This window comes from Carettochelys insculpta, chromosome 16 (assembly GCF_033958435.1).
Source record: "Carettochelys insculpta isolate YL-2023 chromosome 16, ASM3395843v1, whole genome shotgun sequence".
NCBI classification, from domain to species: Eukaryota; Metazoa; Chordata; order Testudines; family Carettochelyidae; genus Carettochelys; species Carettochelys insculpta.
This window is the reverse complement of record NC_134152.1, coordinates 9260666-9286244: the sequence shown is the minus strand read 5'-3', so window position 1 is coordinate 9286244 and position 25579 is coordinate 9260666. Positions and strand designations below refer to the sequence as shown.

At 40.6% G+C, this 25579-nt stretch overlaps 1 protein-coding gene across 19 annotated transcripts in view; it reads right to left on the bottom strand.

The window, feature by feature from the left end:
• RBFOX1 (RNA binding fox-1 homolog 1) overlaps nt 1-25579 on the bottom strand; it is a 1793461-nt gene that overhangs the window by 124499 nt on the left and 1643383 nt on the right. For all 19 annotated transcript variants that reach the window (XR_012647710.1, XM_075010515.1, XM_075010513.1 and 16 more), the window contains one exon: nt 25179-25232. Coding sequence is in view for 18 of the 19 variants with exons in the window: in XM_075010515.1 (XP_074866616.1) it covers nt 25179-25232 (54 nt within the window). In the remaining variant the exon portion in view is untranslated. The remainder of the gene's footprint in view (nt 1-25178; nt 25233-25579) is intronic.

Sequence of the window (25579 nt, the reverse complement as noted above, 5' to 3'; positions counted from 1 at the left end):
GTTCAAATTATCATGTACTTAACCATTAGAAGTCTGGTCAACATTGGGGAAACTGCACCAAAATGTAATAGGTTTTATGATAATTCATCTAAAACAGTTGTATATCTCATTGGAATCGAAGTGCAGACTGCAAAACAGTTTTACTGAACCAGTTTCAACAGCACAGTCAACACTATAGATTTGCACATGGTTTTAAGATCAATTGTGCCGAACATGCTTTAAACTGGTTAGGGTTTGAGGAAATGTTCACACTGGAGTTCAGGCCATAAACTCCTTTACCCAACTGGAATTTTTTTTTCATACATATAATGACACTGTATTATCATTGTAGAGAACAATCTCCTGTAATGATTATATTCGTAACACTGATAAGATTACCTTCAAGACATTCACAGGTAGTCAAAAAGGAAAGAATCACGTTAAGTTTGGTCCACAAACTAGATTAGAACTGCCTTGCTGCTTTCTACCTCACTTGTCTCATTTGTTACTTCCTTAAATATCAGCACACATTTTGAAACTGTTATCTTGGCCTCGCCTTTGAAAACCAACAGTTTTCAATTATGAATTATTTTAATGAATTCTACATACAATGGAGGCCATTAAAAACATTTTTTCGTAACATAAATAGCTATGTATTTCCTTATGCTTCCCACACTTATTACAGGAAAAATAAAATCTGAAATACAGCAGAAAATAGTAATCTTCTCTATTTAAATAACCCAAAGCGAACTCACACAAATGTTGAATTCCCTATGGGGCACGGCTACCCTTATCACCACAAGGGGATGAAATTCACACATATCTACAGCATTGGAGGCAAATTAAGTCCTTATTTATTATTCATTCATTCTATTCAATTACCTGGCTAGAGTGCCTTATTGTTGTGCTGTTTACAAAGTCATGTACTTAACTTCTATTAAAGTATGCAGGCAAATCATCCAAGTGCACAAAAGCTGAACAGAATATCTGTGCCCTGAAATACTTCTTCCATAGCCATTTTATTTTACTCCATTGTGTCAATCTGAAAGTTCTAATGTTTACATGAATTGTATGATCACCATTTCCCTCATCTTTCATGACAACTCTATTTTAATATGCCAGATTCCTCCTCTGTTTTGGTCCTTTTCCAGTACAACCTACTCATCACTTTTATCTTTGTGTGTATAACAGGAACTATTATTCTTACACTCCCATTTTTCCCTTTTATTCTGGTAGTCATACCTGATGTAGGACAATGGAAAGTTAGATTTGCTTCAGGATATACCAGTAAACGTGCCACGAAAAATCAAAGAGCCTTAAACCCAATCAGCAAATCACTGTTGGTGTAAATTTTCATAGTTTCATCTTCTCAGTGGAGATAACACATAGCAGCTGAGGTGCTGCTCCTCAACCCTGTAAAGGATGAATCAACTTCCCTGCTCAGCAGCTGTTTAAAGTCTTAACCCTGCAAGGCAATGGGAACCATGCTACAGCTCTGAAATATTTCCCTGCGTTTGGGTTAATTTATTTGTTTTCCCTGCATCAGCTGCTTGAATTTCTGGTTCTCCTGCATCAGAAGATCACTAAGGATTAAGCAGCTGGAGCTGAGTGACAGTGTGAGCCCGGATGTATAGAACATAACCAAAAAGCTATCGGAAAACGCCTGGGCACAGGTCACTAGAGATAGTGCAGGGGGCTCCGAAAATGACTGAAGAAAGTCATAAAGATTCAGAATAACATCGAAGCAGTCTGCAGAGCACTAGAAATGACATATCAGTGATTCTTTACTGACTGTAGTCTATTATGGTGTCCTTTTTAAACACCATTTAACTCATACTCAAAAATACAGGAGAACATTTAACTACTGGATTATTGTGAAAGGGGCCCTGCCACCTCTGAGAAGTCCCTTTTATTTGAACATGGCATTGCTATGGCCAGCTTGAGCTCCCCCCGTCTCCTTCATGAGGTAACTAAAAGGTGACTTAAACAGCCCGGCCAAGAAGCCACATGTTCTACTTAGCAGCAGTGTATCCCCTTTTAATAAACCTTTCTGAAAGGCACATTGGTAGATGGGTTTAAAAGCTCTTTCTTCAGAGTCCTGATACACCTTAGAAGTCCTACAACAAAAGTTTTTAGGTTTCAGTAGCAGCTCCTTCTGCTATAAGGCCTCAGGCTTCTCTACTCATCAAGAGCTCTGTAGACTTTCCCTGGTGTGTTCAGAACGTCTTCCAGGCATCCCTACATGGAAAGCTTTTGTAGTTTCTTTCTTGCTTGCTCTCAGAGCCCCTTCGGGCCTCCTTGCCAGCAGAGCTCTTACTTAGTTCAGACTCCCTTGGAGCTTCAGTCCTCTGGAGCATCCTCTCTCCATAGGAACTTTTTTCAAGTGAATGCTCCCAAACTTAGCCACCTTCTAGCTAGTTAGGCTGTTAATTCTACACGGATGGACCTGGGTTTGTTCATTCCCTTCAGTGGAGCCTGTCATTGTAAACTGGGCCACTGACTCCCTCAAAGGATCAGCCCTGTGACAGTTTGGCAATTAAAAGAAATCAAATTTATAAAATCAAAATTTAGATAATTATACTTTTTCTTTTACTTGGTGGATGTACTTTAAATGCCATCTTTTTCATTTAGGGGTAGATACTGACATTTGTAAGGAAAAATAAACTCCTTGCTCTCCATGGGTAGATCTCTATGCACTAGCAGGCCATCAGAACTACTAAAATTTGCTGTTTGATTTCTGTTTGTGACCTGATGTAGGAAGTGTCTGTAGCTCTGCACTCGAGAAACACTGGGTTCCATCAATAGCTAGCCCCATGTCTGGCGCTGTATCCACTATCTTTTTTTATCCATTCGGGGTGACTCATTCTGTCTTGAAAAAAAAAATTACTCCCTATCTATTTTCTTTGTTGAAGATGCATTGTATTACTGCTGCTTCTGGCTGTGAACAGCATCGTGTTCATTCCTAACTGACACAATCCCATTGGCTAATCTGAAATTATTATTCAGTATGCATTATATCAAACATGCTATACTCCACAGATGTGGGACTCAAGCAGCTAACAGAAAGATGACCATTGTGTAATAGCATTATGTGGCAATATGTGCAATTCTTACTGACTTGGATGAGCAGTGATTGAGATACTCCTCAGTACTACTCACGATTACATCCTCAGTCAAATAAGTAATGTTTGCAAAATCTAGCCCTTGATTAGTAACATACATATAATATGGCATGCCCTAGAGGGGATTTTCTATTTTTTTTTCTGAAGAGAAAAAAGTGACATGACCCAAAAATTACTCATCTGCACTACAATATTTGCAAGCAACCGCTTGAGTCTAGAGACTATCCTTGCCTTAAAGACAGAAAAAACCTCAGATAACCCTTTCTTGGTGAGAAAATTACAGAGTTCAGGCCTCCACTGAGAACATTCAGCTCCCAATTAGTTAAACACTGGAGCATTTTGTCCAAGAGCTGCAGTGGAATAAGAAAAGAAGATGAGGCCCAAAGATAGCTAAAAGCCAAGTGAAGCACTGTTGGGATTCACAAAGGCATTTCATGCTATTGGAAGTCAAGTTGATTATGGAAAAGCCCATTTTATATATTCCCTGTGGTTTTTAAGAAGCCATGTTCTGTACCAACTGTTGTATCTAACTGGTTCTTGGGTATAGCCTCACGTATAGAGCTATAGTAATAATCCAATTGAATTAGATTCCTTCTGACTGTTAAGGCCATTTGTGATATTTGTTGGGAGACCAATACAGCAGCACACAGACAATCCAGGAAGTTTTTGGAAACTATTGGGGATAACGTCTTGGTACAAATGCTGAAGGAACCGACCAGGGGCCGTGCGCAACTTGACCTGCTGCTCACAAACAGGGAAGAACAAGTAGAAGTAGAAGAAATAGAAGTGGGGGGAACCTGGGCTGCAGCGACCATGAGATCATAGATTTCAGGACCTAGACGAAAGGAAGAAGGGTGAGCAGTAACATACAGACCCTTGATTTCAGAAGAGCAGACTTCGACTCCCTAAGAGACTGGATGAGCAGGATCCCTTGGGAAACGAAGATGAAGGGGAAAAGAGTTGAAGAGAACTGGAAGTATTTTAAAGAAGTCTTACTAAAGGCACAGGAACAAACAATCCCGCCGCATAGTAAGAAATGCAAACATGGTAGGCAACCAGCTTGGCTTAACAGGGAAATCCTTAGTCAGCTTAAATTCAAAAAGGATGCATACAAGAAATGGAAACAAGGACAGTTGACTAAGGAGGAGTATAAACATATGGCTGGAGAATGCCGGGCAGTAATCAGGAAAGCAAAAGCACAATTGGAACTGCAGCTGGCAAGGGATGTGAAGAGTAACAAGAAGGGTTTCTACAAGCATGTGAACAATAAACGGGTTATCAGAGAAGGTGTGGGGCCATTACTGGATGAGGGAGGTAACCTAGTGACAGATGATGCAGGAAAAGCTGAAGTACTCAATGCTTTTTTTGCCTCAGTCTTCACAGACAAAGTCAACTTCCCAATGATGGTCCTAGATGATGCAGTATGGGAAGGTGGAGGGCAGCCATCTGAGGGGAAGGAACAAGTTCTGAGCTATCTAGAAAAACTAGATGTGCACAAGTCCATGGGTCTGGACTTAATGCACCCCAGGGTACTGAGGGAATTGGCAGAGGTCATTGCTGAACCTTTGGCCATTATCCTTGAAGACTCTTTGCAATCAGGGGAGATACCAGATGACTGGAAGAAGGCAAATGTAGTGCCCATCTTTAAAAAAGGAAAGAAGGACAATCCAGGGAACTATAGACCCGTCAGCCTAACCTCAATCCCTGGGAAAATAATGGAGGGAATCCTCAAGGAATCCATTTTGAAGCACTTGGAAGAGGGGAAAGTGATCAAAAGTAGCCAACATGGATTCACCAGGGGCAAGTCCTGCCTCACCAATCTGATCAGCTTCTATGACGACGTAACAAGCTCTGTGGACATGAGGAAGTCAGTGGATGTGATATACCTTGACTTCAGCAAGGCTTTTGATATGGTCTCCCACAACATTCTTGTCTATAAGTTAAGAAAATATGGATTGGATCCTTGGACTATAAGATGGATAGAAGGCTGGCTTGATTGTTGGGCCCAACGGGTAGTGGTCAATGGCTCAATATCTGGCTGGCGGTCTGTTTCAAGCGGAGTGCCGCAAGGCTCGGTTCTGGGGCCAGTGTTATTCAACATCTTTATTAATGACCTGGATGAGGGACTGGGTTGCACCCTCAGCAAGTTTGCAGATGACACAAAACTAGGGGGAGAGGTAGATACATTGGAAGGTAGAGAGAGAATCCAGAGGGACCTGGATAAATTGGAGGACTGGGCCAAAAGAAATCTGATGCGGTTCAATAAGGAGAAGTGTAGAGTCCTGCACCTGGGGCGGAAGAATCCCAAACATTGTTACAGGCTGGGGACCACATGGCTCAGCAGCAGTACGATGGAAAGGGACCTAGGGGTTATGGTGGATGAAAGGCTGGATATGAGTAAACAGTGTGCCCTTGTAGCCAAGAAAGCTAACGGCATATTGGGGTGCATTAGGAGGACCATTTCGAGCAGATCTAGGGAAGTAGTTACTCCTCTTTATTCAGCACTGGTGAGGCCACATCTGGAATATTGTGTCCAGTTTTGGGCCCCCCAGTATAAAAAGGATGTGGATTTGCTAGAGCAGGTTCAAAGAAGGGCAACAAAAATGATTAAGGGTCTGGAGCACAAGACCTCTGAGGAGAGGCTGACAGATTTGGGTTTGTTTAGTTTACAGAAGACAAGACTTAGAGGTGATTTAATAGCAGCCTTCAACTTCCTGAAGCGGAGCTCTAAAGAGGAGGGTGAGAAATTGTTCTCAGTGGTGTCAGATGGCAGAACAAGGAGTAATGGTCAGAAGTTGAAGAGGGAAAGGTGTAGGTTAGATATTAGGAAAAATTTCTTCACCAGGTGGCTGGTGAAGCATTGGAATGCGTTGCCTAGAGAGGTGGTGGATTCTCCATCCCTTGAGGTTTTTAAGTCCCGGCTTGACAAGGTCCTGGCTGGGATGACTTAGTAGGGGTTGATCCTGCTTGAAGCAGGGGGCTGGACTAGATAACTTTCTGAGGTCCCTTCCAGCCCTATGATTGTGTGAGGTCTATCAACTCTCTTAGTCTATTGAGATCATACCCATCCCCCTTCACCTCTTCTCTTATCAATTATGGTGATCTCCACCTAGCTCTAGTTAATTATTGCCCTGGTTACCTTTGCACTTTCTTTTATGCTGTTCTTTATGGTATACATGGGAGAAACTCCATGGCTACATCTACACTAGAAGCTTCTGTCGACAGTAACCTCTGTTGACAGAAACTCTGTCAAAAGAGTGCATCCACACACAAAAGTAGGTTGACAGACCGATCTGCTCTGTCAACAGAGAGCAGCCAGACTTCCCTGCCCTCTGTCGACAGAACGGCTGGCTAGAAGTTCTGCAAACAGGGCTGCCCAGTGAACTGGAAGCCCTCTTTGTCGACAGAAGTGTCTACACTGCAGTTCTGTTGACAGAACTCTGTCAACAGAAGGATTATTCCTCATATTTTTGAGGGATAACACTGTTGACACAAAACAAAAAAGCAGTCAAGTAGCACTTTAAAGACTAACAAAATAATTTATTAGGTGAGCTTTCGTGAGACAGACCCACTTCTTCAGACCATAGCCATACCAGAACAGACTCAATATTTAAGGCATAGACAACCAAAACAGTACTCAAAGTTGTAATCAAACAAGTCCCACGAAAGCTCACCTAATAAATTATTTTGTTCGTCTTTAAAGTGCTACTTGACTGCTTTTTTGTTTTGATAGTATATAGACTAACACGGCGCCTTCTCTGTTATTATTCAACTGTTGAGACAAATGCAGAGTTCTGTCAAGACTGCCAACAGAACGCCTTATGTGCAGAGCCGCTCACTGAGTTTTGTCGACAAAGCTCTCTAGTGTAGACATAGCCCTTGTTAAAAAAAAAAAATCAGTGAAACTACTGCATTATCCTCCTTAAAATCTCCTGCATTTTAATATCTGCAGAACATTTGAAAATGACTACGGAACCAGGGAGCTGACACTGGTTCTTGTTACACAAAACCGCATGCATATCATGTCCACCAGTCCTCTGTTTTTCTTTCCAGTCACATACTATGACTGTGCAGTTTTTACTGTGTGTACAGTTCCCTGCACAATGGAATCAGTGTTCCCTCCATGCTGTTAGCTTAGGCAGCCACCCAAGAGAGATTCTAAAGCCACCCAGCTGGCAGCACGTGCCTCAGTGTACATAACAAAATTTATTCTATGTGTGGATGGAAAAAAATTAGAGGGAACATTGCAGGGGGCCAAGCAAGATTGTAATTTGGTGGCCAACCTGGACTGCCGTCATTCCGGAGTGACTAGACTATTTTGGGGCACTATCTGGAGCAGAGTCATGCATGTGTGTCTATTATCTTCGACAGAAAGTTCACGTCCCTGCTTCATAACCAGAGTCCTGTTCTGTCACCAGCGGACAATTCTGCTGCCTTCACAATCAAAAAGTATTCTGAACGATTGTTAAGTACCCAGACCTGTGATGCATGATCCATGTACTTGTCCACTTAGGACATTTCAGGCCCTGAAACTGTGAAGGCACGTGAAAACACAATGTAAAGTTTAAAAAATTAATAGATTGTTTCTGAAGTCTCCAAATGATACAATTACAGGCCAATGCAAGAATTTTCTTTTGTTTTTTCAAACAATTTTAACAAAGGAAAAAATGTAGAGAATAACAGGCTTGTGCTCCATTTTAAGCCTGTTTTAGACAGCAGCCTTATAGACCACAGTGTATTTTATAAAAATAAATAAATAAATAAAATCTTGGTCACTTAATATTAGTGTAGCTACTGGTATTAAACCTCAGTACAGGAACTGTACTAAACCTCAATGCAGGAGCTCAACAAATATAATGGAGAATCTGTAATTTGGTACCCCAAAATGGGGAGACTATTCAAGAGAAGAAATTGAAGGACAATGAGTAAGCGATCCATTTTGAATATAGTCCAACTTCTCATTTAGAATGAACGACAGCCTAGAGCTACTTTAGGATTAGGATGGCAGATATAATAAGGGTCTGACATACAGCAGTGTGGTTTGCACTCTAATAAACTAAGTTAATCATATTAGGCAATATTTAAAAATAGTTGGTTTGCCTGCATGTCCATCCTCTGTGACTGATCTTTTTGTCTAGCTTTGTTATTCCTCTTTAATCAGAGCTATGCATTCATGTGCATAACTGTAATTAACTTCTGACATGGTAAGTATTCCCACTCAGCCCTGAATAAACAATTATTTTAATCATTGCCTTGTTTTTTTATTTTTATTTTACTCTGGGAGATTCTTTTAAGGGTATTATTCTTCAATTATTATTATTATTATTACAGGCATGCCAGTAATTCGCTGGGCACCTTCCAATTACGTGGGCTCTATCTTTAGGTCCAGCCTATTTGATAGGTTAGTACCATATATCTTTGCGATCCTAGATTTCTTAGGATTTCGCAGTTTCATCCTGTCACTACCTGGAGAAGTTAATGCAAGTGCTCAGAAAATGAATGATTTTCACTGATTGTGGGAGCTGTGACCTGATTCTTTTTCCTTCACCAATTCGGAGGAATATATCTCATTGAAAAAATGTAGGTTTACTTGGGCTACAAGTAGCAATAGCCTAAAAAGATGCACTGCTGAGAGTTATATAAGATACTTAGCTGTGGAGTAATGTAAAAATATGCCAACAAGGCTGAAGTTAAAACAAAAAAAATGAGGCAAGAAAACTAGAAACCTGGTGATTAATGTGATAAAGAAGGGGCACTATTATCCACAGGAAGGAAACAGAGTTCTCTCTCAATTAGGATGCTACAGAGCCTGACTCTGGATAGTTGCCTTGTGTCAAGGCAATTAATAAATATGGTAAGGAAAATTATTAAAAAAGCATGTGAAATCTGAAAGAATGTGTGTTTGAAACATTTCTACAGCACAGAATGGTATCTTGTCTGCTTGATAAATTTAAGACTTGCGTAGTACTGACAGATTCTGCAGAACTTAAACGTGATATTAAAACCACCCCCCAAAAAGGTTAGTCTTCTTAATGGCAAAGAGAGCCTTCCCCACATAAATACAGCAGACATAATGCAATGTTTCTTCCCCTATCTATGAACAACCTGAAACAATATCTCTGCCAGGTGAACACTCTGCAGCCACCATTAATTTCAAAGGGGGTTCGTACGAAAGCCTATAATCAATGTTATCTGCATCATATGAACACTTTCATGACAAACTATGCTGACTCATGAATTGGGGAAAAGCGGGAGTGATGACCATGTATGGGATAGCAACTGGGCAATGTTACCTAATGGGGAAGAAAAGAAGAAACACATAAAGACTAGCTCCATAGCTGAGAGATGGAGAAATGAGAAGAGGTGGGAAAAGAAAGAAAAAGATGAAGTGCTGATTCTAACAATCACATATTTCCTCATGAGGCAAACATTGCAATAATGTACTGAACAACAATACACGATATTAGCTACAAACTGAGCTACTTATGTAAAAATCCTTTTTCCTCTTGATCCTTGTGTAAACCCCCATCAAATGTCACTGGAAGTTCTTCTGTACGTTTATGAGAGAATGTGATCTTAAATTTAAACGCCAGCCCACAGAACATGATTAAAACTGGAATTCAGCTCTCGTCACAAGGGACTTTGATCTCCCTGACTAAACAGGATGCCCCCTCCCTTAAAAAAATTACATTACGTAGCTCAGTTGTATCAAATATACATGCATGTTTCCTTCCATACTGTGTGCTCTATCTTTGGGTCTAGAACAAAGGGGGCAAATTACTGCTTTTGGTTCACCTCCGGATGCCTGGAACTTTCAGTCCAGCCCCCGAGCTCCTGCTGGACTTGGTGGATGGGACACCCGTGCCAATAGGAGCCAGCCCAACTCTCAGGCATCACAGCAAGTAGTGACAGCTAGATCCCAGACCGTCCACAATTGCTCCCCTCCCTTGCAGTGTCAGCTCTCTCAGCACCTGAGAGGTAGAGCTGCCGCTCTGGCTGGGCAGCACACTGCAGCATTTCCAGGGCTTCAGGTGGCACAATCAGATGGCAGGGAGAAGGGTAGTTCGATGGGGATTAAGGTTTTCAGGGTTGTCCAAGGGACAGGGATTCTGTTGGGTGGGGAGCTGGGAAATTAGATAGGAGGTGGAGTCTGGGAAGGTGGTCAGGGAGTAGCAAAGGTAGTGGTCAAGGAGTTGGAGGGGCTGGGATGTTAGGCAGCAGTTGGGGGTGAGAAGTGGGAGTAGAATTGGATAAGGAGGTGGAGACCTGGGACAGGTCATGGTGAGGCTTGATAAGAGGGCAGGAATCAAGCCATGCCTGACTGTTTGGTGAAGTACAGACTCCTCCAGCCTTCCTAATCCAGTCCTCTATGCAATTTCTGAACCTGAAGTTTGCCCAATCCTGGTCTAGAAAGGAACATGTTTATCTTACGACCAAAGAAGCAAGAGATTTTTACAACCAGTATTTCAAATGATTGGTACCTGTAAATTAACTTTTTCTGTGTGTGTGTGTAGTGGGGGGCAGGAGGGAAAGTCCTCTGTCTTTAAAAAGTACAATTTAGGCTGTGTTTACAGTATTAGAGAAATTCGATTTTATTGATACTGAGTTTGCAATTCTGGCATTTATAAATTAGAATTTGCCCAGCCTCACCTCCCACGTGCTCCTCACAAAGTCGACTTATTGCTGCCACGCTCAATTGGCAAACATTGACTGTTGCAGTACTGCATTGTGGGAACCTATCCCACAGTTTCCTTATCCCTGTAGCATTCTGGGTATGCTTGCTGGTCTTTGAGATCATCTTCCCACATGCAATTTTCCTCATTCGCCTCCCATGATAAGCAAGCATTTTTCCCATTGCAAGGAAAGAAAAGGATGGTGTCCACAGAGATGGCAAAAAGGCTTACAGAAGTATCTTCTGTGGCTGAATTCTCAACTGGCCATCCACTGAGTGAGTGTCCCCCCTCCTGTGATTGCATCTGCTCCCTGAAAATAATACAGGGACCCTGAAAAGCTTGAAGAAAGAGAAGATACAAAAGTTTTTTAAAAAGATTTGCTGAGGGGAGATTCTTTGGCATTCCGGTGAACTATAAGGCTTCTGTGCACAGGCTGTTCTGTTCTCAACTGGCCATCCAATGAGTGTTCCCTCTCATCAGTGCATCCGATCCCTGAAAATAACACAGGGACTCAGACTGTATTTTCAAAATTAGAAGAGGATAGAAAAATCTAGGGAAAAAAAGATTTTTGACTCTCCTCTTCACTACACAGACATTGCCAACATGGGTGATGGCAATGAAATATCATACACTGCACTTATAACGGAAACAGAAATCTCAGATAGCCCACCCCTCTGTGTTTCTGAGAAGGGTCAAAGCACAAAGACTGATAGGAAACATTAGCAAAAAGGATTTAATAACAGAAATATCAAACCAGCAGGTGTCTGCAATGGACAGAAACCTCCTGAAAATATTGTTGGTGGAGTATGGACAGGTACTGTGGTCTGTGGCTGCAGAGCCACTTGCAATGTTCAAGGAGCTGAAGTAGTCCCTCTGACATTCTTAGCCACTGGGTAAACTTCCGCTGGGCAGCAGCAAGCGCACTATTATCTTAGCCACTGGGGGAGACTTCCCCTGGCAGTTGCAAGCCCCAGTGGTCCCATGCCAGGATGTGGGGGGTTCAGTGAGGGACAAGTTGAAGTGGTCCTCACTAACTATCTTAGCCACTGGGTAGACTTCCCCCCCAGCGGCAGCAAGCCCCCTATTAACTTAGCCGCTGGGGGAGACTTCCCCCGGTGGTTGCAAGCAACACCGGTCCCTTGTCAGGGGTGTGGGAAGGTTCAGTGGGGGGAGGCTAGTTGAATTGGTCCCCCCTGAGTATCTTAGCTGCCAGGGGAGACTTCCCCCTCCCCCCGGCAGCAGCAAGCTCCCAAGTATCTTTAGTCCCTGGTGGAGACTTCCCCTCCTCCCCCTCGGTGGCTGCAAGTCCCCAAATATCTTAGTTGCTGGAGAAGACTTCCCCCAGTGGCTGAAAGCACCTGAATATCTTTTAATTGCCAGAGGAGACTTCCCCCCAGGAGCTGCATATCTTTCCTGCTCTTGCAGCCCTAAAAGACCACAGGCTAGGACATGGTGCTGCCTGGCAGCATGGTCAGTACCGAACGGCAGGTATGTCCTTTTATTGGGTTGGGAGCTACTCATGTGATGTAGCTGAATGTGGGAAAGACCATGACTGTGTGGTGCCTGTGGGGGAGAGAGGAGGGTTTGCGCACAAATGTAAACCACTGAGAAGAAGTTTCTCGGCCTCTTATGCAAGCACAACCCCTAGAACAGCCTCGTTGCCACATGGTGTGTGGGGGGCAGCAGCTGGCGCCAGGCAGCACAGAAAAAAATAACAAGTGTAGAGACAGAACCACAAACTCCCTGCAGGGAATGTTGGTGATGGGTAGATGAGCTCACAGCACTAATTGCAAAGAAAGAAAGACATTTCTCAGGCTCTCATACAAACACAACCCCACAGCCACAGGCTTGCTGCTCCCATTTTGAAATTCACGGTCTTCCTGTTACCTAATTCAGGTGCACCTCAAGAGCAGTGGCCAGAGTGGAGCAGTGGGGGGCACTGGGGGCCATATATGGGACACCTCTGGAGGCTAGTATCAGAGGGGTAGCCATGTTAGTCTGGATCTGTAACAGTAACGAAGGATCCTGTGGCACCTTAAAGACTAACAGAAAAGTTTTGAGCATGAGCTTTCGTGACCAAAGACTCAATTCATCAGATGCTGGTCATGGAGGCTAATGCATTTGATTTTAAGACATGGTGCTTCCACATTGTCCTTTAATCAAACTTTTGAATTTGAGCTTGACGCTGTAGCCATCAGGTACTAATGACATTGTAATCTTGATATTTGTGTTCCCAAAATTGAACTAATGGTATTTAAAGTAAAGACAGTCACATGGTAATATCGAGCTAAATGCCTTAAATTCAAATTTATCTCATAGTGTAGACACAGGCTTATTCATACTTTCCCCCACCCTCTTACTTTCACTATATTTACTTTCTTCTTTGTCTCTGCTTTCCTCTCTTCTTCCAAGTATAATTCAACTTTCCTTTTTCTACTCTCATAGCACTTGTTATTCTGTCTCAGCCTGTACCCTGCTGCCTTTACCTATTCTTCCAGGCCCACCTGCTTCCTTCAGCCTGTGCCTCTGTCGTGACTGCTCCTGTGCCTCTTTTTCGTCCTGCTCCATATTTGTAACAACAGCAACTTCTGTCTGGGGCAACCTCCCAACCAGTGTACAAAAAGCACCCTCTTTATTCTGCTTCATAAAAGCTAGTCAGGTGCCATTAAGCATCTCATTCTATATCCATTTCTAACTCACTTGTAGATGAGGTTACTGTCTTCTCAGGTACCCATTGGTGTTTTCAGATTGTAAAAGTTGGGATTTGGGGAATACTTTTGTTGAAAATAGTGGCCAAACTTTCACTGATTTAGTTCATTGCTGAGCACAGCTCCTGCTGTGAACTTCCCTATAGCTGAGCCTGCACCAGTCCAATCAATGAGAATTCTTTATAGATTTGGATCACAGATAGTGAAGATGTGGCAAAATTGATCTCTTTGGAGCCAGCAGTTGATCCAGCTACTCCACGCTATTGCATGGTGTAAGGGAGGTCAATGAGATAAAGACTTGGTCTTCACTAGAGAAATAAGTCAATTGTGATTCGTCAATTCTAGCTATGCAAACTGCGTATCTGAAATCAACTTATTTCCCTAGTATAGACTTAGCCTTAGAGTACTGCACTTCTAATTCATACTATGAGGTACACATATGCATGATATTCACCTATTTAAAATTGAACAAATTATTATATTTATGTATTTTTAAGTAAAATACAGACTTAAACACAATGATAACTATATGTTGATTAACCTTGCAGATTTAAATGTACAAGCAATTAACTAATTTAATCTGTCTCAAAAAATAACAGCCGTCGGCATTACTCTTTGAGTAATCCTTGTTTAGTTTCCATAATTGTATACATTTTAATGAAAAACTCATTATAACATAGCATAAGGCATAATTAATTCTGGGTGATTCTTTCTGTGTAAATAGCTAGTACAGATGTTGAATTCCATTTTCTATTGGCTTTATTAATTTTTCATAAACCAATATTTCGACTGTAATGGGTTGTAACAGCTCCACAGAAGTTTGAGAAATGCATTAACTGTCATCATTGGTGTTAATCTAACTGGGATTTTACCATTTGTGTGATAGTACTTTAATATTACATTTTAAAACAGTGGTTACAGCTTTGTTTTATGCTTTGAAAATGAACATCTAGGTATAATTAACATAAGGGATGTTAAACAATATTTGGTTAATTTGTCTATATTCAGAAAAACACTTAATCTGCTTAACTACCACTGTCCTAGTAAATATGCAGAGGGAGAAACTGCTTAGGTGACAGCAAAGCTCAAAATTAAAGGCACATTGTAATGGCATACATATCTGGGTTCACAACCTATGCACAGCTATAATAATCGTTGTATGAGATAGGCCTACGAAAACTCATCATTCGCTGATTGGAAACTATTGTTCTGGTAACATATGTTTGGCAAGACTGTATGTGAAGTTATAAGATTCCCCAGTATGATGTCCTTAAATACGTTTTCCATCCCTCACTGTCCTGCACAAGTCAAATCATCATTGAAGAGTAGGGCTGAAAGGAGCCTTAAGAGGTCTTTTAGTCCAGTTCCCCACATTCAAGGCAGGACTAAGTCATCACACAGGTCTGTCCTAAGCAAAGAAATGTGTGCTTGCTTTAATTTGAATTTAAATAGAAAACAGAGACTTCAGGCAGGAAGGGAAACAAAAGAAAGATCAAATAGGTAGAGAAAAAAAGCAGGAAATAACTTTCCACTATTGGTTAGAGTCTCCTGGTTCTCAACCAGAAATGTTTGTGAAGATGGAATCTATAAAAAGGAGAGACATCCAAAGGGACCCTCTTCTCCCTCCATGTCTCACTCTGGCATTGCATCTAAGACAACAGAGGAAAACAGCCATCAGACTTGGAGAACAGGGAGAGGGCTTTTGCTGAAAAGGCTGGTCAGATACTACGCTGGAAACACGTGATGAGAAATTTTGCGTGATATAATGTAATTTGTTTAGTTAGACAGTAATCAATGTCTTACCTTGTAACCAATTCAGACTTTTATGTCTCGTTACTTACACTCACTTAAAATCTCTCACTCTGTAGTTAATAAACTCATTTTACCATATTATCTAATCCAACAATTTTAAGTTGAAGGCCCTGGGTAGCTCTACTTAAGACAGTAAGCTGGTATATTATTCGTCTAAGGTAATCATTTACTTAAAATACTTGTACTGTCCTGGAGAGTGCTGGGCACCACATGATGTGCATTTGTGGGGAAAAATCCAGGACTGGGGATGTGCTGGGTTTATCCCCTCAGTATAACCAAGGCTCCTGAGAGCCAGGATGCAACTGGTAGGCTGCAGTTACACATGGACATTCAGAGTATGGCTTGTACACTGGAAGGCTGTGAGTGGCCCAGGCATGAACGATTATATATGGGCAATGGAAGGCAACCAAGTTTGAAGGATAGAGATGACAGTCCCCAGCTAGTCTGGATTGTACCCTGGTACACATATAATCAGATTGCAAAATAAATGGAAATATATTAAACAGACAACCACAATATCACTGTGCATTTACTCTATAGTGATTTTTTATCTGAAGTTCTAAAAGTACTGTATAAATAATCATTAAGCCTCAAAGATCCACTCAGGTACAGGCATTTCTAGGATATTTGTCTGAGCTCTGGGGCATTTCACTTATCAGAGAGACTGAAAGGTTAGGTTGGGGATAAAATCCCTATTGCTCAGAAACTGCAGGGATGGGTGGCTTGGAAACAGAAAAAAGGAGCGAGTCCTCCCTCATACAAGGTCTTCCCATTTACAGTAAACTCTTGCGTAACCAGTATTTGGGTAACCAGCACTCTCACATAACCAGCATAACTCCTGTGTACTCTCCATCCCTGTCTCCTGGAGGTGACTAGGAGATACATTGTAAGCTGGCATCAATAAAATCTCATTGGTTTAGTTGGAAGTGACTCTCCTAGAGGGACATTTGGACAGTAACTGACAAACTTCACCTGTCTTGGAATCCTGTTCCCTAAAGAAACTAAACAGACTTACTTAATCTAGCCCCATTAATCATGCACTTAGCTAACAATTTAAATAGGTAACAGTCACTACCTCCATCCTCTGAACTCAATGCCTGCCTGCTGCCGGTGCGGTGCAGGGTCCGCAGGAAGATGCCTGCTTTTAAAGGGGAGAGCTGGCCACCAGGTGGGTGGATGGGGGGCCTCTGAAGCCAGCTGCAGCTCCCCCTGCAGTGAGGCTCTACCTTGGAGGGCTTTTCAGAGCCTGGGGTAGGGAGATGGCAGCTACAAACCTGCCTCTTCCTGCCCAGGGTCATGGCTGTCCTACAACAGAACAGAGCCAGGAAGAAAAATAAAGGGAGCTGGCTGGGGTTTGTGTACAGCCCCACCCCTTGGGGCAGGGTGGTGGTGGGGGGCATCCCATTCAGTGCTGTCCTGTGTCCCTCCATGCTGCGTGTGAGTGCAGCTGGCAGGCTCCTCTGCACCCTTACCCAGCATAACTATTGAGCTCTCTATTATCCAGAATGTTTGATTATCCATGAACCTCCCAATCCCCTGGATGCCGCATATCAAAGAGTTTACTGTATTCAGCAGTTTCCTGCCTCTGCTTCCCTCTCCATCCCCCATGTGCTATCTCACAATACTTCAATGTTAAACAGATATTAATTTTGAAAAATTAAAACAAAACTGCAGTGTGAAATTGCTTACCAAACTCTATGAAGTGATCATTAAAAAGGATTCCCATGCTTGGATCTCAGGCTGCAACTCTGAGACAACTTGGACCTCTCCTAGCATTTCAATTGTCTTGTTCTGAGGTGCTGACAGTTGAATTCAACCCACCACTATGGTTCCCATGTTTTACAGGCACTCAAGGCCGACAAGAGTGGGGTGATATATTTAGCAAAGTCTGTATTACTACTAAGGTGCAAGAACCCACTCCAGTGGACCCATCAAAAGTAAAGATCGGCATTGTAGAAAATCTGGTCCAGAGCACCTGTGGAGCTGACTGCAAAGGTTCTGTCGGGAGCTGAGGCAGAGTATGAGGGAAGCATATGGTTCTCTTGTGCAGCTCTCAGTACTTCAGAAAGTTGAAAACTGTTCTTATCTTTTCTTATCTTTCTTGCAGGAACAGGTAAAGAATCAAGAATGGGAACCTTGTTATGGGGAGTATTTAAAGAATAGTTTTAAAAATAGTTTCCCGGTCTGTAAAATGGATATAACAATAGTTCCTTACATAACAGATATGTGGAGAATCACAGAGCTTCGGGCCATAATGGCAGACTGAATAATCATAGAACAATAGAGCTGGAAGAGACCTACAAAAGCCATTGAGTCCAGCCCCCTGCTCTAAGCAGGACCAAACCCATTAGATCAGCCCCTACTTTCCTGGGTAGACCATTCCAATGCTTCACTACCCTCCTAGTGAAAAAGTTTTTCCTAATGTCCAACCTGGACCTTTCCAACTGCATCTTGAGACCATTGTTCCGTGTTCTGCCATCCATGACCACTGTGAACAGCCTCTCTCCAGCCTCTCTGCAGCCTTCAGTAAGTTGAAGACTGTTATCAAGTCCGCCCTCACTCTTCTCTTCTGCAGACTAAACAACCCCAATTCCTTCAACCTTTTCTTCATAAGTCATATGCTCCAGCCCCCTAATTATTTCGGTTGCCCTCTGCTGGGCCCTCTCCAGTGTATCCACATCCTTCCTACAAATTGGGGCCCAGAACTGGACACACTACTCCAGCTGCGGCCTCACCAAAGCCGAATAAAGAGGAACAATCCTCTGGATCTACCAGCAACGCTCCTCTTGAAAATAAGTAGCAGTTCTTTGTTTCCAGCAGCTGTATATTGCAGGAAGGCACATAAGTTTGCTGATGATATCAAGTTAGAAGGCCTAGCAAGTGGTTTTGAGGACAGGGTTGTAGCTCAAAATGATCTGGACAAACTGGAGAAATGGTGCACGGTAAAGAGGATGAAATTCAATACAGACAAATGCAAAGTACTCCATTAGAAAGGAATAATTATACAAATGGAGAAAAAACTTCTTAGGAAGGAGTATTGCAGAATGGGATCTAACAAACAGAGTGGGCCAAAAAGTACATAGGGTCAACCATAAACAGTCAACATAAATCAACAGTACAACACTTGAAAAAAGAAAGCAAATATCGTTCTGGGATGAGTTGGCAGGAGCGTTGTAAGCAAGACACATGAAGTAATTCTTTCACCCTACTCTGCACTGATCAAGTCTCAACTGAAATATTGTATCCAGTCTGGCAGCCACATTTCAGGGAAGATGTAAACAAGTTTTAAAAAAAGTCCTGAGAAAAGCAACAAAAATGATTAACAGTCTACTAAACATGACCTGTGAGGGAAGACTGAAAGAACTGATTTGGTCTGTAAAGAAAAGAGAGGGAACATGATAACAGCTTTCAAGCACCTAAAAGGCTGTTGAAAGGAAGTGGGAGAAAAAATAAATCTCTTTAACCTCTGATGATAGGACAAGAAGCAATGGGTTTAAATTTCAGAAAGGGTGGTTTACACTGGACATTAGGGGAAAAATAAATACCTGTCCGGGTGCTTCAATATTGAAATAAATTGCCTAGGGAGAGAATAGAATCTCCATAATTGGAGATTGTTTAAGAGCGGGATAGACAAACACCTGGCAGGGATAGTCTCGATGGTGCTTGATCCTGTTATGAGTCAAGGGGACTGGACTTGATGATCTTTGAGGTTCCTTTCAGCTCAATGAGAATGCTTAACTACACCATTATTATTTCACAGATTATTACAAAGGTCACTTCTGAAAGCACCTCTGTGTTATTTTGCCCTTCCTCACTTCAGGTTATTTTAGCAAAGTTTAAGGCCTAAAGCTTTAGGACAAGTTTTTTTTTTTTTTGCAAGGTGAGAAATTATACAAAAATTTCCTCACAGAGACTCCCCTGGTTTGTATCATATGTGGAAAGAGGAATGTTTGGTTATCAACCTTCCTCAAAGAGCCATTCCCAAAATCTGACAGAAGCTCATGGGATATGCAGGAGGGTGAGGACCACACACCCCCATTTGAAGTAGCTTAGGCCCTTCATGCCTGTTTGTCAGAGCAGCATGCTCAAATACTAGTTGTCTAAATTATCAAGGTCTCTTAGATAGCCTTTAGCTTTCTCAAGTTATGAATACTGAACAGTTAGCTGTTACTAGACTGCAGCTGTAACTCGAAATAACTTACTCAATTTGTGCAATGCATAAGTTATTTTGAGGTTTCCACTATGCCTCTCATGACAATGGGTAGTGGAAATGGAATACTTTGCTCAAAATAGTGCTGCTACTTTGAGTGTGGCGTTTAGCCCTGGAGTTGCTATTTCAAGATACAAATAACCTAGCCATAGCCTTAATTTGCTCAGGGAATACAGGTGTCTTCATGCCTTTGCAACAATATTTTACAGTCTATTAATTATACAGGTTGAGCCTCTCTAATCCAGCACTCGCTTGTCCAAAAACATCCATCATCCGGCATGATTTTAGTTAGCCAAATGTCCACTTATCATGGGTGTGGCCATGTTTCCCGCAGTCCCATAAAGTTTGTTTAGAGCCACCAGTCCCTGTTCTGTGGTGTTATTTTAGTTATAATTTATCTCTAAATATCTCCCAAGAGCCCAGTAAGCAGTGGAAGTATTGGTAATGCTGCTAGACAATATTGACCTCCTGCAGTTTGGCAAATTCTCTGGTTCAGCACCACACAGGCCATGAGGGTGCCACACTAGAGAGGTTCAACCTTTAGTATAAAAAAAACATTCAATTATTTGCCATCTGAAGGAGTGAAGGGTGCAGTGCAGGAATTAGTTATAGGGTTAAGGCTTGGATATTTGTCAGAAATATTTGCTTCAAGACTGCCCTAAGCTAATGAGAAAGGTAGACATTGCATATATAATATGCCCATGATAAAAATAAATAGATAAAAAAGATGACAGAAGAGATATAGAAGACATACAGAAGCACTGGTGCTCTATCATCCTGCTGTCCAACACATTGGCAACTAGCCACATGTGGCTATTTGTGGGGTTGAGTGTGGCTAGCTGACTTGAACAGTAAACATATTTTTGAAATAATGTGGCTATTTCACTAGAACAGTAGTCATTATCGTGTCTACTGCTTCAAAATTGGTTGGACACTAAGGTCTAGCAGAACTCTCCTCCAAGGGGACATAAGGACCTGCATCCTGCAAACTGCACATCAGCATGATAATGATGGGCAGAGAATTTTAGCTCAATAGAGTTTAGTTAGTAGTAACCTTGGAATTTATTTAAGATTAGCTGGATGTATAAACAAAACATTCCAAATTACTTGAGAGAAAAACAGGACAGTTCTTTCCCCATGTCTCCTCTGGAGGAGCTGGCTTATACCCTTTTTAAATGGTGATCTGAAAAAATATATATATATTGAAACGGCAATGGCATCTCGCTGAAGCACTTCATGTTGGAGCTATCTGGTTCTATACCTTCCTGCTTAAAGCAGATGCAGCTTTCATTTCAAACAGCATGTTTTTGTTAGTGGAGAGAGGTCAATTTGAAGATAATGCAAGTTAAAAAAAATCTTACATATTGATTATGAGGTGTCCATATCAACAGTCAAGCTCAAAAATCTGTTAATGGGTTTCATCTGATAAAGCTGAGGTCTTTTGCCTTCAACATAATATTGCTGAAGTGCTTTAAAAAGATCTTGGAGCAGTAAGGTTGTGGCAACTTGCCAATGTTCTGATACAGTCTCCACTCTCTTTTGTTAGAGCAGTCTGTTAGAAATCCTAATTTCAACAGCTGTATTCCAAAAGATACCTCATTAGCACATCCTTGTCCTGCCGGACTGGTTATCAAAATGAATATCCTTAGCAAATATTAAACCGTTATAGTGCTACTAATGTTATCAATTGGCAAAAGCCAGCCATACTTTCCTGATGTTCTAATTTGCTTCAGGCACGATCATTTTAAAGCCAGATACGTGGACTTAGAAAGATACTCAATAGGACAAAAAATAGTTGTGCTGTAATATCTTTCACAGGGAGATAATTACTTGCATATGCAGTGCCTGGTGTGTATCTCTGTTCAACCTTCCGTTTCTCATTTTATCTGTCACACATTTTCTTAATAAAAGTTCTGCTTTTATAGCACACAGAGAAAAAAGGTGGAGCAATAATAATCATGTCACTAGTCCTACTATTTACCATTATCTTCAGGGGTTTGCCGTTGATTCACATTACATTTCTCCACTTTTGACTTTAATTGTCTGCTTCAAGTTGTCAGGACATAACTATATTGTAGATTTGCATTGCATTAGGGGATCCTATCCTTTCTTTATTGATCTTGTCTTATGGAGTAATTTAACTCAATTCTAATTTTCTTTTGCATGCGGGGTGCTCTCCATCCAAGGAAGTGAATTATGTGTATTCAAGTGGTGCATCTTATGAATCTTGCTAAGCTTTACCGCCTTATAGCCCACATTGATGGAATATTTAATCACAGAAATGAGTTGGCAGATATGATGTACAATGCGGTTAAGCCTTGCGGCATGTGTCTTCACCAGCAATTGAGAAACGGGAGAGTCTGCCATTCATCAGTGCCATCCTGACAGCTTTGTATAACCTTCTGTTTTCTTACTTATTTATGAAGATTAAAGGTGCTTTAAATCAACAGTTTCTCTGTAGATATATCATCTTTTATTTCCAAAGTCGCCAAATTCTTCATCATTTATCAGCAGGCAAAAGGAACTTCTTGCACTGGCTGTGAAGTACTAGAGAGACAAAGTGGGTGAGGTAATATCTCTTATTGGACCAACTCCTGTTGGTCAGAGAGGAAAGCTCTCAAGCTTGCACAGAGGAGTACATACCAGCTCACCCTTCTTCTCTCTCTAAAATCCAGGGACAATGCAGCTATATAGACATCCACGTGAGGTAGTAGGTACTTTCCATGAGGAATTTTAATATGACAGTACTGGAACACATAATTAGGCCAAAAAAAAAAAAAAACCCTGAGAAAACTTATCTATCTTAATGCCTTACTTCTAAGTCTGAATGACTTCCAAAGTTTTATTGCCTATTCCCCATATGACAGAGCATTTAATTACCATGGGCACACACTATGTTGCTGTTTTACAGTTTCATTTCCTATTACATTAGGAAATCTCCATGGAGGCTTTTTTTTCCTGTTTTTTTAAATAAAACTCTGCTTTTCAACCAAGTTTAAATACATCTTTGAGAAATACTACATTCATTCAGTATGTTAAGGGCATTAAACAACATAGGAGTGTGATATGCAGTTTAAAAAATGCCCACATGCATAAATGGAACATAACTTCAGATATACATAAAAAATGAAGTGTCTTTGATAAGAGCTTTTAGAAATGTGGTGGGCAGCATGGCATAATTTATAAAACTAAATTAATATGGTTCTAATGGTAATTAAAACTTCTCATTAAGAGGGGCAAACACCTCCCTGTGTTGGCAATAAAAATGCACTTGGGACTTGAAGAGGTTATACACAAAAATCAATAACCTGCCATTTTATAATTAAAAGGCAAAATAAATGTTAGGGAAAAGTCCACTAAATTAGGAAAATTACCTATAGGAGAGATTGGAAATATTGATTTTAATTTACAAACTATGTGAACTCTTCATGCCCTAGTCTGTGAGACAATTAAAAGCCAGGTTGTTAATTCTTCATAAGTTTGAGAAAAAATCAATAATTCCACTATGAGAATATGATGATATCTGTCATTAACACACAGTCATTTATGTAAAACTACTCATGACTCTAACTTCCTAATTCATATAGGCTTGGGGTTGGTTGGCTAAATATATACACCAGATCAATGTTACATTCTCTGTTTTGACATACAGATCAACACAAAACTGAAAAATAATTCCAGTCTATGCTTACAGTAGAGCTACAATAACTTAATTCCACTGAATTAAAATAAGAATTAAGCTAAGAATTTAGCTATTTAAAACCTTTTATATATTTCACTGCTATTTAAGACTACAATGGCCCATTCATCTCTACTAATCCATCACATGAATACTTGTTAACACAATACAGATCAAATTCTGCTCTTGGGCTATGGTTACGCTATCAAATTTTGTAGAGAAAACTGGGGTTTTGCACACAAAACTTGAGGAGCATCTGCCCATAAAATATGTTTTGTCAACAGAAATTGTTGACAAAAAGGATGTGTAGATGCTTCAGGGGCCCTTTTGCCAACAGAGTAGATCAAAAGATGGAGCCACTTTCACATGTAGACATGATCTGCCAACAGAAGTTTTGTCAGAACATTTCTTCCGACAGTAACTTCTGTAGACAGATGGTGGTAGTGTAACCACAGCCTTGATGTGTCCCTGTAGGGTCTTTTGACTCCAGTACAGTATTTAAAATTGCTCTTGCTCAACATCATTGTTTTCCTGCCCAAGTCCCGAGTGCAGCCAAAAACAAATGTTGCTATTTTTTCATTCATATCTATCTAACTATCTAACTATCTGCCATAATTATTAATGTGACAGCTAGGTATATCCTTTTGGATGAAACATTCTATTCTGGAATCTTAGCTGTCCTGCAATTTTTTAGTTAGCTTTGTAAAAAAAGAAAAAAATGGTTTTTCGCACTTCTTTTACGTACAAAACAGGTGAAAACAGACACATGGGGAAAGAGAAGGATGGAGGTACTTAAACTAATTTATCATGCTATTCTTATATGGCTTAGTGACCTACAAAATACATAATATTTCAGCACCAACTGGAATCTTCTAAAACACAGAGACTGCTTGCCTTTTGCAATTCATGCTACTCACTTTCAACAGAATAGCAGTCAGCTATGCTTTGAAGACATGATTCAAAGTCCAGCAAGAACCATAAACTAACTTGAATGGGATTCAATCAGAGCTTAACTGAAGCACGTTTTCTAGATATTACTGATTATGCCCCATTTCTGTATTCAGATGGATGTAGGCACAATCCCATTGAGTCCAATGAGATCAGAGCCCATGTATCCAAAGGCAGAATTTGATCAAACCATAGATTTGACACATAAAAGGTGGATTTCATGGATGTAACATAGCAAGATGTAAGTTATTTTTAGGATTAAATGAACTTTTTGGAATCTGTGACTTTCTAAGGAATATATTTGCACATATTAATCTGTACTTCTACTTGAAGAGAAATTGCCAAAGAATATACAGTATTAAGATATTCCATTTGCTAAAGATTTTTCTACACTAACTTGAAGAAAATAAAACCTTGTTTACACCCAAGTAAAACACTGATTTGAAAAGTAAAGTAATTCCCTTGTACAGCTGCCCCAGAATAAATGTAACATCAGTGCAAAGTGTCATACAGCTTCAATTTGGTGGTTCTCATCCTACTATGGAAGTGGGTTAGGTTTCATGAACAAATTGTATGTTCCTTTTTAACTGTTATGATCCTGAATGACTTAAATAGTGAAACAAGAGCTCCTAGAGAACTGTCATTTTCCCAAACAGGTCTAAAGTTGCACACGCAAAAATTTACAAACAAAAAATTGGGGGGAAATAAAGCTTTAAAACACAAATTTACGAACAAAACCTGGGGGAAAAATGCTTTAAAACATATTTAAAAGATATAAAATGATTATGGCTATATTTTCCTATTAAATATTAGTCTAAACTACTCCTTAGGCAAATACACATGAAATATAAATACTAGAGTGCATTTCTACTAGTGTGCATTTTCATATATTTTAATTTGCCCAAGTTACTTGTAAAAGCCATCATTGTAAACCTGTTAATGATTGGCAGTCAACATGAAATACATGAACTTATACTCAGAACACTTTGTATAATTTCAACAACAACCAAAGCAAGATAAGTTTAACAAGTATAGTGGTACTCTTACCTGCGTAGAATTCTGGACTATAGACTGCACCAACAACTGGATTTAATTTCCAGCCTACAGAAACCAAAAAACAGAAAAGTATTGGGTGATTATTATAAATAGAAATAATATTAATAAATAATAACTTTCTATATATTTCTATATGCATAATGAGAGGATGAAGTTGTTACTTCAGGCTACTGTAGTAGATACAAAAGTTTGATTGCAATATTTAAATATTGAAGAAATTATTAAACTGTTTATCCTTAAAAGGGTAGTGGTCTGCTTATGTCACAATGAAACATAAATGGTGAGAATGGTTATATTTTGTGTATGCGAAGTTTAATAAAATACAGACTGGTAAGCATTGGCTCCAGCCAGCAAGGAGTGCACTGCAGGCAGAAGTCACATAAGCTTCCCCA